Raw genomic sequence first — 19,140 nt, 5'->3', positions numbered from 1 at the left:
GATTTCACCTTCCAAGGCTCTCCTAGCTCACTCTTCATTCACTCATTCAATACAAGTGTATCCTCGCTTACGATGCTATACCAGTTGGTACCACCTAATGCCTGTGTCCATGCTTCTTGCCACCACGCCTCCCCCTGAGCCCTGAGTGTGAGTCTCCCTTATCTGCAGTCCCTGAGCTCAGGTCCCACATTCTGGTCTTTCTCTTGGTCTCCTCCCAGGATCACCCAAGGGCTATGCAATCTAACAGACACCGAGCTCCTGCTCTGGGACACTTGTGCAATGACAAGGGACCTTCTCTATGACCAGAAGCTGAGGGACCAATATGGTATATTCACACCCTTTCTGCACGCCTGCCCCATCCTAGTCCAGGAAGCTTCCGGTATGATGGGGGAGGCACATTTTTTTTGCCACCAAGCCTCCCCCTCTTATTCTCCTGCCTCTAGGATGACAGACTGATTGGTGGGAGGGGCAGGAAGGAGCCCGTGATCCATCCTAACTTCCCTTCCAGGACCCGAGTCCCACTCAAGCTGTGAGCTCTAAGAATCTGAGATCAGAACAGGATCCTCCAGGTCATCGAGTCCAACCCCCTGTTAACGGGTGACCTACAGCCCCTCCCTCCTGCGCCAGGCTCAGTGCTCTGTGCACGGCTGCTTCCTAAAACCAACAAGTTAATCTGGAATTGGAGCCTGGTGCTTCTCAAATCCAAGTCCTTCCTGTTGTCTAATCTGAGTTCCTCACGTTACACTTGGTCAATCTCATCTTGTCCTGCCTCCATCAGGCACAGGGCATGTACAGCAGACCTTAACCGAATATGACCCTCCGCAGGCTTGGCGACACTTCTCTGGGAACCTCTGGGTGTGTCTTCCTGGGGTCCAACCCTGACTCTTGCTGATGCATAGGCCATTTTCCATTGCTGCTGCGCTGCCACCCCACAGTCCCCCGCAGTGACTGGCCTCCATATCCTATCCACCCTCCACTCCCTCGTCCCTTGGTGACTCATCCCTGAGCTTCCCAAGGAAGCCCCCACCCTCTGCCCTTTCCTCCCCCCTTCCATGAGTGGAAAGTCCACCTCCCCCCCATAACAGGCCAGCCCCCTTCCTCCCCAGTCTCCTACCCCATCCCCCCACCCACCAGTTTCCTCTCCCGGACCAGGGAGCAATCACAGCTGCCCCGACCTTGGCTTCCTCTGCTGGGTGGGATTGGGGGCTGGGCCCCCAAACAGGCCCCTGGCTTCCCCCTTCCTCTGGGCAGGGGAGAGAGAGGCGCAGGCCCCGGGAGCAGGGACTGACTTCCTCTTGTCCCGGAATGAGCATGCCTGCCCTTTGCAGGCAGGTTTGGTTCTCTCACGCAGAGGAAACCAAAAGCAGTGAGAGGGAGGGAAGGCAGAGCGACCAATCAAGGGCAGGGTGAGGCTCGAAACCCGCGGGCTCCCCGGGGAGCCAGACGGAGGCTGGGGGTGATGGCGGAGCTGCAGCAGCTGCAGGAGTTTGACATCCCTACAGGCCGGGAGGCTCTGCGGGGCAACCACAGCGCCCTGCTGCGGGTTGCCGACTACTGCGAGAACAACTACGTGCAGGTAAGTGGAGCGGGCACAGGCCCGGACTCCCCAGCCCCTCTGGGGGCCCAGAAGCCCAGCCCCAGGCAGGGCCACGGGAGCCATCCCGACAGGTGCTTGTCAGGCCCGCCCTTAGCTGAGAAACCCTCCCACTCCAGGCCTTCTCCCAGTCGCGAAAACTTAACCCTGACCCCATGCTACCCTGGCATGTGCCCCGTCTCAGAGCTGGGAGATGGCCAGACAGCCAGCACGATTCCATCCTGTTCTCAGGCCTCACCCAGGTGCGTCTCCCTCAGACGCCCCGGAGACCCAAAGCCCGGTCCTCGCACTTCATGCTGGGCGTGAAGGCCCTACCTGGGCTTCAGAACTTCCCAAACAGCGTATGGAACCTGAGGTGGATGAGGGAAAGGAGCTGTTTCCCTGACATTCGGGGGAGAGTGGGGAGAAGTCAGAGTAGGCTGGGTTAGAGACAGGAGGTCTCACGCAGAGGCAGGGGGCTGGCCGGCATGACTGCTGGGAGCGGGCTTCCAGCAAAAGGTGAGGCGGGTGGCATTGTAGAAGAGCTTTTGACATTGTGTGGCTGTTCCAGGATTGAAAATATAGACCCCAGATCAAGGGAGGAGAGGCAAGGCCACTTAACCATGACGGAACACTTTTGACATTTCACAAATCCTCATACCCACCTCACGAGACAAGTATTATAATTTCTATTTTATGGATGTGGAAACAGCAGCTCAGGGAGGCCAGGTGCCTTGTCCAAGATCACACAGCTCCAAATGGCAGCGCCAGGCATCAGTCCAGGCCTCCCTGTCGTTTGACACGGAGCTCTTTCCTTTCCTTCTTTCTGCCCCTTGACACACTGCGTGACTTGAAGACAGTTTATGTGCACTCTCTGTCCTCGATTCCTTAAGAGCTCCAGGCTAAATCTGTTACCCCTTGTGCAAAACTTTTTCTTTCTTTTTAAAATTTTTTATTGATAAAACTTTATCAATTAACACATACTAACTAAACTGTGAGAAGAGGCACAGGGACCTCCTACCGTAGTAAGAATGTTGGAAGGAGAAAAAAATGAGCAAGTGCTTATGGGGAAATGACAGATTAAAGGGAGTCAATGACAATGACAGTTAACATGCTTTGTGTCCTTACTGTGGCCAGGCATATTACTGTCGTGGCCTCGTTTCTTCCTCACCCCAAGCCTGTGAGATGAGTACTTTTCCCACTACACAATGAGGAAGCTGAGGTTTGGAAAGTTATGTCACTTTCCCAAAAGTCTCCACGCTAGTGCAGAGCCCAGATTCAAACCCAGAAACCTGACTCCAGAGCCCACTCTCCATACCACTAGGTGAAAATGCTACCCTGGGTATAATTTCCATCTGTACGGATGTTGAGTGACCAACCTGTAGATGAGAAGGAACGTGGCTTGCAAACCAGCCGGTTGCCCTAGCGCCGAGAGGCATGCTTGCCCTATGGACAGGAGTCCTTTCCATTCCTTCCATAACTTCTGCACATCTTAAAGTGCTTCCTCATGGGTTCTCTTTTGCACACACGGTGTGCACACACAATTTGGGGTCACCAAGACCTGAGTCCAATTTCCAGCTCTGCCACCTACCAGCTGCAGGACCTGTGGCAAGTTTCCCTACACTTTCCTTCAGGGGTGGTTACATGGGTTAAATGTGACAATGTATTAGAGCATTCGGCCCAGTGCCTGTCCTTAAGAAGGAAGAGCTGGCCGGTCGCGGTGGCTCACGCCTGTAATCCTAGCACTCTGGGAGGCCGAGGTGGGCGGATCGTTTGAGCTCAGGAGTTCGAGACCAGCCTGAGCAAGAGTGAGACCCCATCTCTACTAAAAATAGAAAGAAATTATATGGACAGCTAAAAATATATATAGAAAAAATTAGCCGGGAATGATGGTGCATGCCTGTAGTCCCAGCTACTCGGGAGGCTGAGGCAGTAGGATTGCTTGAGCTCAGGAGTTTGAGGTTGCTGTGAGCTAGGCTAACGCCACAGCACTCACTCTAGCCTGGGCAACAGAGTGAGACTCTGTCTCAAAAAAAAAAAAAAAAAAAAAGAAGAAAGAGCTATCACCATTACTGTTATTATTAGCATTCATCAGAAGGATGGAGAATAACACTCACTTCTAGGGAGGAGAAGTGTTCCTTGCAAAAACATGCAGTGCCTTGGAAGCCCTGACCCAGGCTGGAATCCCTGAACTCCTGTGTCCTTCTTGCAGAACATTAACTACCAGATCACACAACCAGTTCCCTTTCCTGGCTTCTCTGAGGATCTTTGTCTGGGGAGCAAATGCCTAGGAAGGTTTTGGATGACTTCTCAGAACTGCTCTTGAATGAGGACTGGTTCCCATGCCCTCCATCCTCCCCATCCCCCAACCGCCAACCAGGTGTCAGGAAACCCATGGGGACTTAAGGAAGGCAGACTGGGGTCAGCTGCAGAGTCGTCAGTCAGGGTTGACTGAGTTTACAGACGGGGCGATTTGCATGACGAACAAGCAGTCAGCCTCCAACATGGATCCCAGACCCTTGTCCCTCCAGACCTAACTGTGGGCCAAGATCACAGTCAGGGGTCAGTAGGGTTCCAGGCTTGAGGTGCTCAGGGCTGAGCCCAAGCAGATACTTTCTTTTCCTGTTTGGGCTGACAATTCCACATTTCAGCCCGGGAGGGGACAGTGCAGGAGAAGGGAGGCAAGCTAAGAAATGTGGGTGGAGATGGAGAAGTAGTCACTGGTGTGTTCTGGGCTTGTTTCCTCACTTATTCAAGGGAGGTCTTGAACTAGATCAAGACATGCTACCCTTTCTGGTTTTAGCATCCTGAGGTGATTTCTTTGCCTAGTCAAGGCTCTCGGTGACCTATGCTGATGAGATGGCATTTCGGTTACATATACCGATAATGTGTAAATTGGCATGCAAATGAGCATCTCTTTCCCATTGTTGGAACAGAAAGGCAGGGAGGGGAGAACCACAGCATGGGCTTCCCAGAAGGCTCTGGCTCGGGCTACCCTGGAGGCACCTGGTCTCTGTCTGGACCCCTCTCTGATCATTTCTAGGTCTGCTCTGCAGTGACAGGCACTGAGGGGCACCCGAGGGCCAAGCAAGGGGACCCCAGTGTGCAGCCTTGCTTGTCCATCCCCTGCCCCAGATTTGCCCTGGACTCGCCCCCTGCCTCCTGAGAAAGGTACAGGCTAGACTTTAGCAAACTCCATGACTGGACCAGGAATGAGGAAGCTGCCTGGGGAACCAAAGACCAGAGAAGTTTTGCCCCAGCCCCCATGGTCTGATCTGGGAATGAAAAAAACTCTTGTTTTCACTACTCCCTGCCCACCCCTCCTCCACCGACTGGCAGTGTGACCCTGGCCGGCGCCTGGCACAGGGCCTGGCATGCAGTAGGAACGTGCCCAGCTGGTGTTTTGATTCCCATTCGACCTGCTAATTAACTCACAAGTGCGTATTTATGAAGTATCTTGTGTGTATTGGGCAGTATTCCAGAGTAGGATAAAGAATGAAACAGATAAGCTCCCTTCTCTCATGGCACTTCCATTTTAGCAGAGGGGGGAATAGATAAAAAGGTAAATAGATAATGTTCGATAGTGCTAAAAGTCAGGAAGAAAAGAGAACAGGGTAAATATGACAGAGGGTCAACAAAGAGATGAGCTGGGGGAAATCTTAGTTAGGATGGTGAGGGAATGTGTCTCTGAGTTGCTGAGACCTGCTACTGAGAAGGATTCTAAAAGGAAGTACAGCAAATGCAAAGGCCCTGAGGTAGAAACAATCTAGCTTGCTCAGGAACAGAAATCCAATGGCCACTGTGGCTGGAGGGGTGAAAAAAAAGGAGGGGGTGGTGAAGAGGAAGGCAGGAGCCAGACCCAAGTCGCTGTACACAGGCCATGATTAGAAGCTTAGATTTTATTCTTAGTGTATTGGGAAGCTATTAGAGAGAATGAATGAATGAAGTCACTCTGTTCTGGGCTTCACTTTCCTTATCTGAGTTACCAAACACCAACCTGCAGACGGGAGCTAAATAAGGAAAACAAGAGTCACCGAGAGAGCTTTTTTGTTTGTTTGTTTTTGAGACAGAGTCTCACTCTGTTGCCTGGGCTAGAGTGCCGTGCCATCAGCCTAGCTCACAGCAACCTCAAACTCCTGGGCTCCAAAGATCCTCTTGTCTGAGACTCCTGAGTATCTGGGACTACAGGCACTCCTCTCCACCATGCCCAGCTAATTTTTTATTTCTATTTTTAGTTGTTTGGCTATTTTTTTCTATTTCTAGTAGAGACAGAGTCTCACTCTTGCTCAGGCTGGTCTCAAACTCCTGAGCTCAAGTGATCCTTCCACCTGGGGCTCCCAGAGTGCTAGGATTACAGGCGTGAGCCACCGTGCCTGGCCGGAGAGAGCTTTTAATGGCACACATTCATTGGCCACTCTCTTAGGGTCTGAAGGTCTGAGGTTGGGGCTTGAAGTTGGCTGGTGTCTTTCAAGTTTAGGAATGTCTGCTCCAGCCAGCAGTGCCTTCCTCTTCCCTTTCTACTATTCACCGCCTGCAAGCCCCAAAAGGACACCCTGTTACTGAAGTCTTCAGGAAGGTGGCTAGGTCATCTCAACTCAATCCTCGGCTTGACTATTTGAGGAGGGGTATCTTCCCCTCCCCTTGCGCCCAATCCCCAAGGCTGCAGATTCACTTTTTTTTAATGTCCCCAGAGTCCCTCTTACTACAATGTCATTCTTATGGAAGCCACCTCAAACATCTAAGGGTTGCCACACTCTCCCAATTCAGCCCCCACCTTCACTACATCCAATCCCATCCCACCCCACCCAGTGGGAGATGCTGGCCTCAGCCCAGGGCTGTGTGTATTTCAGGCCACCGACAAGCGGAAGGCGCTGGAGGAGACCATGGCCTTCACCACCCAGGCACTGGCTAGCGTGGCCTACCAGGTGGGCAACCTGGCCGGGCACACTCTGCGCATGCTGGACCTGCAGGGAGCCTGCCTGCGGCAGGTGGAAGCCCGCGTAAGCACGCTGGACCAGGTAAGGGGTGCAGGAAGGCGTCATGCATCGGGCCACAACTCTTCAGCCCCACTCAGACATTTTCTGCTGCTAAAGTTCCCTCCTGCTTGCTTGCCTCCACGTGCAAATACCCTACTCTACTGCAGAGGGTGGGCACTTCCCAAGCTTTGGGGACCTCCTTATCTCTGTGGCTATGTCTCAAGGGAGGGCCTCGCTGCCCCGTCACCCTGTGAATTCCCTAAAGGCAGAGCTTTTTCTTTCTCTAAATTCTACCCTGGACATTAGAAAGTAATGTCTACTAATTACAGTGGCTGCATAGTACAGGACAGATGCTAATGGACCCTGTTTGCATCTAAATCAGGCGATGACTTAATAAGTGTTCCAGACCCAGGATGCTTGCTCGGCAAGGCCATCTTCAGCCCTGGAAGCACTGCCACCAGCACACAGTAACACCCCCGCCCACCCATTCCAGCACACACACCCTCCTCCTTCCTTCCTGGATCCTTGACCGAGGAATTGCCCCACACAGCACATGCACAGATCCGGCTACACATCGGCCCGGCCTGCGCATCACCTACATGCGCAGTGCTCGGGGTGTGTCTTTTCCTCTCACCCCAGCAGACTGCAGCCCCCACCCTTTCAGTGCTGTAGGTTTCTCCATGGAACATTCCAAGAGGAAGTCAGTTCACTTATTTGTCCCCCAAAGGGGAGAACTGATCCAACCTCGATGCTCTGCCACTTCAGTGTCACCCTGCTCTGCTCCCAAGCCAGCCCCAAGCTCGTCTCTTTCCAGCATCCCCAGGGATGTTGTGTTTTCTCTTTTCCTCCTGTTCCTGCTCAGCTAATAATAACCCTCATTTGCTTCCACCAGGAAGTGGCTCCAAAGTGGCTCCATCCTCTCCCTGCTACTCTTTTCCCAATTGCTATGTGGCCTTGGGAACAAAACTCACTCTTTGTCTGGACCTCACTGCCTCCCATGATCCTCACCCCCACCTAAAAGTTGCTGTCCTCTTCCTCCCTCAGGGAGAAGGGCGCTGGACACAGACTGCCCCACTGTCACCTCAAACCCTGTCATGCAGATGGTGAACATGCATATGGAGAAGGTGGCCCGGAGGGAGATTGGCACCTTAGCCACTGTGCAGCGGCTGCCCCCCGGCCAGAAGGTCATCGCCCCCGAGAGCCTGCCCCCACTCACGCCCTACTACAGGAGACCCCTCAACTTTGGCTGCCTGGATGACATTGGCCACGGGATCAAGGTAGGGAGAGGGGCCTCCTCTTTCCCCACAATGCACCCTCTCCTGCCTCATGGCCCCTTTCTCTCCAGGTCCCCAATTCTCCTGCGCGTTCTTGTCTCAACCTACAGCCCCTTTCTTTCCTCACTCCTTGAAGCCATTATGCTGAGCCCCCGTTGTTTTGTAATCCCTCCATGACCCCCTCCCTCCGTAGCTGGCCCTTACCCTGTGCTCAGACGCTGAGTGTGAGATCCTGTGCACCCCCCCTCCCCTTGCAGGTGCTGGCTGTGTGGGAAGGGGAAGAGGGGGAAGGGAAAAGGCCAGGGTGTGCATGAGAGTGGTTCCCCAGCCGCATGAGAACAGCAACTTCCTCTGTCTGGGGTTTGAGGTCACTGCACCCCAGAGCTGCTGTTGGTGGAAGGGGCGGGGATGCAGCCACACGAAGGGGACATGGTGGAGAGAGAGGGGCATGACTCTGGCATTTTCGTCTCAGCCCATCTCCTTCTGCAAGGGAGGAGAGAGGGCACGCACACACACACACCCATCCCATTTGTCAACTCCTGTCTCCACACTTCAACATCCCAGATTAGATTAGGAGTCTCTGGGTCTAAATGACTCCCTTCATATCCTTAACATACCAGTCCCCCGAAAAGGGGAAATTAAACTATCTTCTTCAGTCACCAGGCCTCCTCCCCATCAGTAAGTTCTTCCTATTGTCCAACTTAAATTCCTTTTTTTCTTTTTTTTTTTTTGAGACTGTCTGGTTATGTTACCTAGGCTGGTCTTGAACTCTTTGGCTCAAGCTATCCTTCCACCTCCACCTCCCATGTGCTGGGATTACAGGCGGGGTCACCCCCCCCCCCCCCCATTTAAACTCTTTATGCTTCAGCTCAGGTCCCTTTTGCCTTGTCTGCAGTGAAATGCAACGAACAAAGAATATCATTTCCCATGTGCTCACTTTTGGGGAAACCCCATCGCTAACAGAGGTGTCCTCTTGCATATGGGTTTACATCCTGTCATTCGTATACTTCCCTCTAAGTGTCCTGGGTCCTGGTCCTGTCTGCCCTGAACTCCCCAAAGCCAATTCCACAGGTCTGCGAAAATGGGAGGTGGGAGACTTCTCCGTGTGATGTGTCCTGTCCTTTGCTCACCCCCTCCTCGGTCCCTGGTGGGATTGGGTCTAATCAAAGGGGACCAGCCAGGGCTCCAGCTCCCCGGCTCTGAGATGGTCTCGGGGAGGAAAGGGGGTGATGGGCCCACTCAGCCCGCTGTGGCTGCACAGAGGAAGTGGCTGTCGGCAGAACTGAGGCCCAAGGCCCAGGCAATGACGAGAGGGCGGTGGGGCTGGGGGAAGGGTGGGAGAGGGGCCTGGGAAGTGGAAGGGGGAACTTGCTGTGCGCTCCCTCCCAGTTCTCCTCCGCCCCTCCCCCATTTCCTCTTTGGGATGAGGGTGGGGATTGGCCCCCCCACTTCAGATGCCAGCCCCATTCCCTGCACCCTCGCAGGACCTGAGCACGCAGCTGTCGCGGACCGGGACCCTGTCTCGAAAGAGCATCAAGGCGCCTGCCACACCCGTTTCTGCCACGCTGGGGTGAGGCCTCGCTGCGATCCAAATCAGCCTGGCCCTGCCCCGCGCCATCCTGAAACTCTGCACCCCCGCTCGGCACGGCCCCCTCCCCCCCACCCCCCGCCTTGTGCCCATCATGCCGTGTTTATGCCCAGTGCCAAACTTCCTCCTCTGACAGCCGCCGCCGCCTCCTCCTCCTCGCACCCGGCCGGCCCTGCTTGCCCTGCTTCCTTGCTCACCATACTCCCCCTCCCCAGGAGACCCCCCCGGATCCCCGAGCCGGTGCAGCCCCCCGTGGTGCGCGATGGCAAGCTCTCTGCAGCCTCATCCGCCTCTTCCCTGGCCTCGGCCGGGTGAGCCCTAATAACAAGTCCGAGTGGGTGGGCGGGCGGTGGTTTTTGAGGGGGGCCTCCTGTGGGTTGTCACAGTGACTACAGGGGTTGAGAGGACTGCGGGTCACAGGTGCAGAGTTGGGGCAGAGTCGGAGGCGGGGCTTAGGAGTGGAGGGGTGGGGCCAGTTGGGGATGCTGAGTTAGAGACGTCCCCCGATCCGAGCCCCGCTGTCTCTGGCCTTCAGCAGCGCCGAAGGTGTCGGTGGGACCTCCACGACCAAGGGGCAGGCAGCACCTCCACCCCCACCTCTCCCCGGTTCCACGACCCCACCCCCTCCACCAGCTGCGGACGAGATCTTCCTGCTGCCCCCTCCGCTGGAGGAGCTGTCCCCGCCCCCACCGGGTAAGGAGCTCCGCCCTCTCCTCCTTCCTGACCCGGGGTCTCTTTGTCACCTCCCGACGGGCCTCCCCACCTCACCCCTCTTGGATCAGACCCCGCCAGCCTCAGTGAACGCTTCGTCCTAGGAAAGCGGACGGGAGGGAAGTCGGCGGAGGTGAACTAACTTAGCACCTGCTTTATGCCAGGCCGTGTTCGAAGCTTCTCATCTATTTTCTCGTCTAAACTTAACCCTAAGAGGATCTGTACGCTCTCATTTAACAGACGAAGCCGCTGAGGCTGAGAGGTTAAATGACTTGCTCAAGGGCTACCCAGCTAACACGTGGCAGAGTCTGGCTAACTTACACTGCTCAATCTTTCCGTGTTTACTGAACACCTGCTACGTGCTAGAGGCATTGTGGGAGGACCAGGACGGGTAAGGGCTGGAGGGAGATAACCATAAAATGGGTGGATTCTGGAGCCCTGCTGTCCAGCAGCGAAGTTTCCAGAGGCAAATGAAGGGGAGGTCCCTGTGCCACACGTGCAGCCTTTCTGGTTTCCCTCCCAGGCCCAGAGCTGCCCCTGCCCCTGGACCTGCCCCCTCCCCCACCCCTGGATGGAGATGAATTGGGGCTGCCGCCTCCACCCCCGCCAGGCTTTGAGTCAGATGAGCCCAGCTGGGTCCCTGCCACATACTTGGAGAAAGGTACCTGACTCCTGGGACTGAAGGGCACCAGATCCCATCTTCCGGTTTCTGTTGCCCTGACCGCCGCCCCCCCCCCCCCACCCCAGAGGCAACCTTCCCTCCCTCTGCAAAGATCTGAGCCTGTTATTGCCTCCTCCCCTCCTTTTTCTGATGCACTGAGCTTAGAACCAAACTGGGAAGAGAGCAGCTGGCCTGGTATGAGCATTAAGCTGAGGAGGGGTCCTGAAGGCTTGAAGGAAGCCCTCCTCTGTAGCTTTCTCCCCTGCACGAGTTCAGTATTTAGGCCCCTGCATACCCATGGGGGGAGGGTGCAAGGGGCATATCTCATGGCACCCTCTCCTCCTGCCCTGCAGTGGTGACACTGTACCCATACACTCGCCAGAAGGACAACGAACTCTCCTTCTCTGAGGGCACTGTAATCTGCGTCACCCGACGCTACTCGGACGGCTGGTGTGAGGGCGTCAGCTCAGAGGGGACTGGATTCTTCCCCGGGAACTATGTGGAGCCCAGCTGCTGACCGCCTGGGGCTCAGCTGACCAAGGCTCTACTGGAGTGGGCCTCTTGAGCCCCAGCCACGCCAGCACCAGTCATGGCTGGACTAGGTCTGCCCACCTCTCGGGCTGTGAGCTGTTTCCTGTCCCTTCCCCCCATGGTGGAGGTAAGGGGTCCCGGGGAAAGTGAGGAGGTACCCAGAGACCTGCTGCCCAGGGGAAAGAACTGAAGGCCAAGCAGTTTGTGCAGAGAAACGTTACTCCATGCAGGGTGGGGTCTCCAGCAGCAAGTGCCAACTTTGAATAAAACCGATGACCTCTTGATGACTGCCCCACAGGGGAGGGGGGCAAGGGAGAAGGGGGATTGAATGGCATCCCCGTTCTAAGGATCCTGCTAATCACAGCCCACCACCCCCACCCCAGCAGCCCCTCTCCCATTTCCTTAGTACTCACTAAGCGCCACCTACCACTAGACCCCAGATGCCTCCGCAGTCATTGACTGCAACTGGCTCTTTTGCCCACGGCTTGCTGTGTGTGTTGTGATCAGTCTTGGTTTCTCAAGTTGGGCACTTGCCCAAGCGTGGGACGATATCCCTGACTTAAGTGGGGCTTTCTGAGAGCAGAAAGCAACCTATCACCCAAGACTGCGGCGCAAGAGATCTCAGTCGTCTCTTCCCCTTCACCTCCTTTATAGTTCTAAAACACCAGAGGGAGGAGGGGCTTGGGTTTCGCTGGTTCAGCTTAGAAACATCATGGCTTTCTGTTCCAAACGAGAGGAGCCGGGCGCAGAGGGCCCAGCCCACCGGGGCGACTTTGGTGAAGTCCCTGGTCTCTTGCTGCATAGACGAGGCTGGGGTTCGAGGAGAACACTGTCCCACGCTACCAGGTCCCTGGCTGGCCAGACCCGAGCGGGGACAGTGTGCTTCCTCGTTCCACCAACGGGAGGCCGCTAGTCCCTCCGGCTTTTTTTTTTTCCTTTGGGGGTGCTAGAGGGATGGGCCGGGGGCGGAAGGCAAGAAGGTGTAGCGAGTGCAGAAATAGCGTGGGGTTGCGGTGGGTGAAGATCGAGAAGGCCTGGGACAGTCGGCAGGGATCCTTGTGGCCATGGGTGTGTCGGGGTCCTGGGTTCCCTTTACAGAAGACTGGAGGAGGGGAGGTCAGGCGCCCAGCTACAGCAGTGGGAGACGTTCCTTCTCTCACCGGCGGGAGCACCTTCCTCCCAGTTCGCAGGGCACGGGTTGTGGAAACACCCCGCGTTGGTCCAGACTCCGGAAGTTAACTGTTTGCGGTGGAACTGAACTGGGGGAGGCAGCCGAGCTGGGTTAACTGCATAGATAGGGACGGCTTCGAATCCCGCCCCCCCCCAGCCCCCAAAGGGACGAGATTCCAGAACCCCCCCCCCCCCCGCCAGGGACATAGTAAAGCAAAAGGGAAAGGGAGTAGTTAAACTAGGTTTGTCTTTCCCAATTCCCCCCTCCCCGCCCCCTCCTCCGCCCGTCCGCCCGGGGCGCCCCCTGCAGGCGGCCGTCCTCAGCACGTCTTCAGCACCTGTTGCAGGTGGAGGCGCACGTCGGCGGCGGTTTCCCAGGGCACCACGCTGGCGCGGACGGAGCTGGGCTCGGCCTTCTGCGCCTCCTGGAGGAGGCGGTGCATGGGGTAGCCGTGGCGCGGGAAGGCCACGTCGCCGCCCGCCAGCAGCCCCATGGGGCAGAAGTCGTTGGCGCCGTCGCCCACGTAGAAGAGGCGCTCGAAGTGCACGCCGTCGTGGGCCCGCTCGCGCAGGTAGTCGCTGAGCACCTTGTGCTTGCACATGTTGGCGGGGCAGCGCGTGCAGCTGTGTGTGTGGAAAGGCCGCAGCGCCAGCAGGCCCCGCGCGTCGGGCCCCGACGGGTTGCTGAGGATGCGGCGGAACAGGCCGTGGTGGCCGGCAGCGCGCAGCGAGCTCTCCACGCCAAAGGTGTTGGCATCGGAGATGAGAATAACCTCGAAGCAGGCACCCTGCTTGGCCACAAACTGCAGCAGGTCGCTCATGCCAGGAGACAAAGGGATGGCTTCGTAGACGGCGCGCAGGTCCCGCGGCCGCACACCCTGCTCGCCCAGGTACTTGAAGACACGCTGCATGTACTCGTTGTAGAAGCCCTCGCGGTAGGTGGCACGCAGGCTCTCGGGCAGCCGCTGGCCAGGCGCCGCACGCACGATTGAGTCGTCACTGTTTTCGTCCACGATAGTCTCATCGAAGTCGAAGATCAGGAGGAAACGAGGCGCGCCCTGCGCGGCCATGCCGCCGTCCTGGGAGCAGGGGGGAGAGCAGCAGGAGGAGGAAGGGGCAAGCGAGAGGGGGCGCGGCGGGAGCCGGCCGGGGAGAGGCTGGTTAGCGGGCCACGGCCAGAGGTGCTGGCACATCCAAGACCTGAGGAGGACCCAAGGATGGTTAAGCTGGGAGGAGTCCCGCACACCACCCCACCCCCCCATCCCCAGCCTTCCCTGCCTACCCCCCGCTTGGCACCTCTCAGTTAACTGCGCTGGGGTTTATGCCCAGAGGACCATCCTACTCTTGAACCCGGAAGGGCTTCTCTGTTTCTGCTACTCTTATCTGGGGCTTCATGAGGGGTCAGTTTAAAAGACAGAAGAGCAGCTTCCAAAGATCACCGCTTTGGGAAGGTTTCTGGACTAGACTGTACTGGAGACTTCCAAAGGCCCGTGTTGTAGGTGTGGATAGAGAGAGGGTGGCAGGAACTCTCCACTCCCTCATTCCCTAACAGAGTCAAGGGAAACCGCCCATTGGCCCAACTAGATCAGCTTCGTCATCCCCTTTTGCGCCATGGGGAGCCCATGGGTCCTGGGATTGAGGTGGACGGTAAGGAGGCCCACTCCTCCTTCCTTTTGGCGTCATCCAAGGCATGTGAACAATGAGGCCTGGATGGGAGCTAAGTGCCAGGCTACAGGGCACTGGCCTGGGCCTCTGCACTGGCCAGAGAACTGGATTTTAGCCCTTGGAATAACTAGGTAGGTAAACTGACCACACAAGACCCAGGAAGGCTTTCTGGGAGCTGCTTCCAGCCAGATGGCCCTGGGCAGGGGCAGGGGTCCAGGGGTGGGGCACGGCTTCTCCAGAGATTTTTAGGGCCCTGTGCTGACAGCTCATCACTAATCACTTGCCAATTCCCCGGGAGGAACGTGTCAGCGGGTGGGGTTTCTGCCAGAGTCCGAAGCAAGCCGGCAGCAGGAGAAGCAGTGGGGCTTAGGGAGGTGGGAGCCTCCCGCACCAAGCCACGACATACCTGGGAGACAGGTAAGGGAGAGAGCAGCAGTGGCTGAAAAGGCAGAGGAGGAGTGAGCAGCTAATGGGGACATGGGTGGGGGGGCTAGGAGGAAGTCATGAGTCAGAGACAGACCTCTGGGCAGGAATGCAGAGTAGGGGTGGGGGAGCCCCAGGAAATGGGCCAGAGTCATGTTGAGGAGAGGAGGTTGAGGGGGCAGTGTGGGAGAGGATGGGGGACAACAGGGAAAGTGTCACGGCACAAAGACAAACAAATGGAGTCAGCAGGAGCCCTGAGCACACCCACCACCTTTGCCTGCCAGCGCGTGAGAGGAACAGAGCGAGCAGATCACGTGCAGCTTCCGGTTATCCACACTCGGCCTCTCTGCCTCCCACCCCAGTTAATCAAGGTGGAGCCATTCCTCCTTCTGGTTTCTTCCTAACCCCCTCTCTAATATTCCTGGGATGTTTATGGCCTGGCACACCTTGTGAAACAAGTCCAAGTTCCCCATTTCAGAACCAGGATTTGAACCTGCCTATCTGCCTCCCTCACACAACTGTCCCTCCAGCCTCATCCCTAGAGTCACCCTCTGGTCTCACCAACATCCAGCTGGGAGTCTCAGTGGCCCAGGATTCCTGGAGTTGAGGATGTAAAACATCAGGACTCCACAGCGGGGATGGAAGCTTCCAGGGATTAATGAAGCCCCAGTGGAGGTGAGGGCAAAGCCTAAAAGGGGTTGGATAGGGTCCTCCCACCCCACAATGGAAAGGGAGGGGCTGAGGCCTCATCCTAAGAGACCCCTGGAGGGAGCCACTTACCCTAGACAGGCATCGGAGGCCAGAAACTGGGAAACACCCGCTCATGGTCAGTACATCACCTTGGGCACCACCTGCAGGGACTCGGTCGGCCTCCAGCTGTCACAACCACAAAAGTTTGTTTGAGCATGCTCAGTAGGCTGGCTTTGCTTCTAGCACTAATACCCACCTGGGCTTGGTCCTTCTGCTGAGCCCCAGGAGCCACTCCCAGGGTCTCAGAAAAACCAACCCCTCACATAGGCCCAGCAATCATAGACCACACAGCACCTTGCTAAGGCATCCTCTTAGCAATCCCCTACGACCCCGAGAGATTCCAGAGGATATTACTGGACACCCAGAGAGGTTAACTGACTTGCCCAAAGACCACCTACTGTGAGTGGCAGGGACAGATCTCAGACCCAGGCCTCAGAGCTGAGACTAGTGCTTTTTTCCTCTAGAATGATCATGGCCCCTTATATGTGTATGGCACGTCACAGTTTACAAATCACCTTCACTCCTATTCTCTCACTGCTCATCACAAAAGTATGAGTTCGGCAGAAAAGAAGGGCTCAGAGAGGTTAACTGAGTTCCATGCTGTTTGCATGGGGCAGAGCCTGGTTCACGAACACTTGGTCACAGCGTTGCCTTCCTTATGCCCCCAAAAGGGAAGGGGCAGAAGACTCAGGGCTTACTGTACCATAGCTGGGGGGCTGAGGCCTCCAGCGGGGTCCGCACAAGTGATCCCGCACTGGCCTCCCCTGTGCTTTCAGGGATCCAGCAGTCAGACAAGAGAGACAGGTTGAAATCTCTGCTGGACTTTGCCGTGTGGCTTTGGGGACTGGGTTTGGCCTCTTAAAGACTTTACCGAGACAGCTACAAAGGACACCACCTACAGCTTCCAGTGCCTCCCTACTCTCCCACCCCTAATCCTGGGTTTGAATGAGAGACCAGAGGCAGCTGGGACAGGATTGGCTAGCTATTGAGATCCAGGAGACCAGAACAGGAGAGGAGCAAAGGTCTGGCTAGCTGCTGCCCTCTGGTGGTGGCAATGGGTGACACTGTAAACCCCTCTGACTTTTGTCAAGGTGAAACTCTTCCCTCACCATCCCAGGACAGCAGGGAGAAGCAGTTGCCCCCAGGACAGAGATGTCCCACATCCCAGGAGCAGGGCACAGGCTCTAGCACCCTCCACCTTGAGGTACCCCCTCCCTCCCAACTCCCTGACCACACATGCATTAAACCCTTCAGTGGGGGTGGGGTGTGGGTATCAGTTTTTTCCCTAAGAACTTTTAATATTGGAATTGGGAGGGGTGGTCAAAGCTGGGTGGGCAGCGGGCAAAGAGAGGGAGGGGGCGGAAGAGAAGATGGTGGGAAAGGAAAGGAGGGAGGCATTGGCGACACAGGAATGACCATCCCCAGTCCCCATTTGGGAGTTCCAGCCTTCTGGAATCCTGGCTGTCTACACAATTAACCTTGGCCAGGTGAATCAGAGGAGAAAGGTCAGGGATGCCACTGTCGTGGTAAAAGCAAACATGGACAGGCACGTGTCACATGGGGAGAAGCAAGGGGCAGATACAAAGAAAAGTGTCACTGGCAGCCACCCAGAGACCAACTTTCAACCCATAGAAAAGGGTCTCATTACTTTGCTCTTGTTTTTTCTTTCCTTTTTAAAAAAAATATTCGTTTGATCTTTATATTCAAAACTTCTCATTTCTCATCGTAAAAGACATGGTTACATTTTTTCATCTAATTATATTTAGGGAAATCAGTTAAAACACTTTTTGTTTGGTGAGTTGCCCTCCTTTCTTTTAGTCTCCAAGGAGAATGCCAGGCCTCCTGGGTTTCTTCCTCTGGAAACTGAGGCCATGCTGTGATGCCCCACCCTGTCCCCAGATGGAATCTGGTTCCTGTGATGTTCCAAATGGTCTCTCACCTCAGGCAGCTTTGTCCTGAGTGATCAAATCCTTCTGTGGTCACCAAAGAGAAAAGGGGGGCAGGATCTCTGAGCTTCTCCCACAGGCTAGAGGGAGAGAAGGGTTTCTAGGAGGTGGCAGAGAGTCCATAATACTGTCCCATCTAAAAGCAGTGCCACCTCCCTGATCCCATACCAGGTCACACTCCTACCTACCTGCTCCCTCCTGCCCTTTACACAAATGCTCTCAGATTAAATCTGTGGGAATGGGGTAGAAGGGAGTCACAGGCCTCTGGTTGGCATAGACCCTGAGTTTGAAGTTCCCCTCTTATTGGATGGATGGAACCCCAAGGAAAGTTTTGAGACAGTTTTCCACCAGAAATGTGCAGGATGAGGACGGGAGCATGAGGACCCCAGAAATACAACAGTAACAAGCCCTCTCTGGCCAAGAACAAGTCTCCTCCTATCAATCACGAGAAATCAGATCCAAGAACTAAGCTGGAATTCCCTCCCTCCCCCAGACAGCGTCCCGGGCTTGACCACCTTCCGTGCTCACCACCCCCGGCTAGCAAATAGGAAACACAGAGAGCCAGAGAAGTCAGGCTGACATCGTGGGGGTCACACAGCATCAGAATCAGGATTAGAACTCAGTCATCTCTGGTGCCTCTTGGGCAAACTGCAGCTGGAGCGTCCCCTAGTGCCCTGGGGGCCCCCTTGGGCTGTGTGTGAGCTTGAGGTCCTGACCAGCTGGCGCTGATGACCCGGCGCCCTGGTGCCCATGAGGCATTTGGGACTAGGCGTCACCTCTGGGCTCTCCCTGCCTGGGCAGACAAGCTGGGAGGGGATCCTCACTGGGCAGGGGCAGGGAGGTGGCAGCTGCCGGTGGGGTGGGGGGAGAGATATTTTTAGAGGTGACTGAAAAGCCGGCACTCTGGCACACCCCCAGCTGGCGGGCGCTTCGCTCCAATGCGGGCGGGGGGTGAGCAGCTCCGGGAGAGGACTTGTGGGTGGCGGGGAGCAAGGGGGCACCGATTCCTTGGCTTTGCCGGAGTCGGGGACAGAGGGACACCCGCGCACCACGTTCCCGGGGTAGGAGAGAGAAGGGGACTCACTCCTCTGCTCCAGGACTCTCCCACGGCCAGGCGCGTGAAGGAGCGCCTTCAAACTCCACGCAGCCCCCACCCCGCGCCGGGACCCCAGCCCTCCCCTACCTCCCAGAGCCCAGGACTCACGTGGGGGCGGCGGCGGCAGAGGTCTGTCCCGGCTGAGTTTGGAGTGTAAGGAGTGGGGAGGGGGGCTAGCTGAGGTATTTGGGCGCAGGATGGAGCAAGGGATTTGGAGGGGACGCGGTGTCTTATCCACCCCCGGGTTTCTGGGCTCCGGCTCACGAGTCCCTCCAGTCCCGAGGGACTGTGGATGATGTGCGTCTGGGCCGTCCCCTCCACCTGCCCCCCATCCCCCCGGGCCGCCGCCGCGTCCCCTTTAAATGCCCGGGAGCCGGAGCCGGAGCCGCGGCCGGCGCTGCGGCTGCTGCAGCAGCCGGGCCCACCGCAGTCCCCACACGTCACAAGCGACAATCCAATCACAGCGGAGCCGGCGCACATCAAAGGGACGGGCCACCTGAGGCCACGCCTCCCGGCTGCCGAGGAGGCTCCGGGAGCCCGAGCCAAGGTGGGATTGGCCGCTGGGGGAAGGGGTAGGAGGGTGGCGATGGAGCACGTCCCTTCCGAGGAGCGCAGGTAGGGGGCACGCTCATTAGAGCGGCTGTGGGCATGTTCGTAAATCCCTGCCCACACACCCGCAAGTACCAGCCCTGCGGACTTTCTCAACCGCCGCCTCCGGGGCTCTGATCCTGAGATGTGCAGAAATGCACCTCCACCTCCGGCCCATTCCGCTCGCG

General features: G+C 56.6%; 2 protein-coding genes across 5 annotated transcripts; one reads left to right on the top strand and one right to left on the bottom strand.

The window, feature by feature from the left end:
* Nucleotides 1–1,180: 1,180 nt before the first annotated feature.
* Nucleotides 1,181–11,795, top strand: ABI3 (ABI family member 3). Of its 3 annotated transcripts, none has more exons than XM_069481260.1 (8): nucleotides 1,181–1,576; nucleotides 6,424–6,573; nucleotides 7,650–7,826; nucleotides 9,308–9,393; nucleotides 9,627–9,722; nucleotides 9,947–10,104; nucleotides 10,646–10,783; nucleotides 11,137–11,795. In XM_069481260.1, the coding sequence occupies exons 1-8, from the start codon at nucleotides 1,460–1,462 to the stop codon at nucleotides 11,298–11,300; spliced, it is 1,086 nt and encodes a 361-aa protein (XP_069337361.1). In that variant the 5' UTR covers nucleotides 1,181–1,459; the 3' UTR covers nucleotides 11,301–11,795. The 3 variants fall into 3 exon arrangements, with proteins under 3 accessions (XP_069337361.1, XP_069337359.1, XP_069337360.1); XM_069481258.1 differs by having other exon boundaries at nucleotides 6,424–6,591; XM_069481259.1 differs by having other exon boundaries at nucleotides 6,424–6,591; nucleotides 9,950–10,104; nucleotides 11,137–11,582.
* A 918-nt stretch (nucleotides 11,796–12,713) lies between these two features.
* Nucleotides 12,714–18,703, bottom strand: PHOSPHO1 (phosphoethanolamine/phosphocholine phosphatase 1). Of its 2 annotated transcripts, XM_069481257.1 has the most exons (3): nucleotides 18,473–18,703; nucleotides 15,353–15,448; nucleotides 12,714–13,563 (listed from the first exon to the last, which is right to left on the bottom strand). In XM_069481257.1, exons 2-3 carry the CDS (start codon nucleotides 15,395–15,397, stop codon nucleotides 12,805–12,807), a joined length of 804 nt encoding a protein of 267 aa, XP_069337358.1. In that variant the 5' UTR covers nucleotides 15,398–15,448; nucleotides 18,473–18,703; the 3' UTR covers nucleotides 12,714–12,804. The 2 variants fall into 2 exon arrangements, with proteins under 2 accessions (XP_069337358.1, XP_069337357.1); XM_069481256.1 differs by lacking the exon at nucleotides 18,473–18,703 and having other exon boundaries at nucleotides 12,714–13,684; nucleotides 15,353–15,408.
* Nucleotides 18,704–19,140: the final 437 nt, after the last annotated feature.

The sequence above is a fragment of the Eulemur rufifrons genome, chromosome 9 (genome assembly GCF_041146395.1).
Source record: "Eulemur rufifrons isolate Redbay chromosome 9, OSU_ERuf_1, whole genome shotgun sequence".
NCBI classification, from domain to species: domain Eukaryota; kingdom Metazoa; phylum Chordata; class Mammalia; order Primates; family Lemuridae; genus Eulemur; species Eulemur rufifrons.
This window is presented reverse-complemented; position numbering and strand designations above follow the sequence as displayed.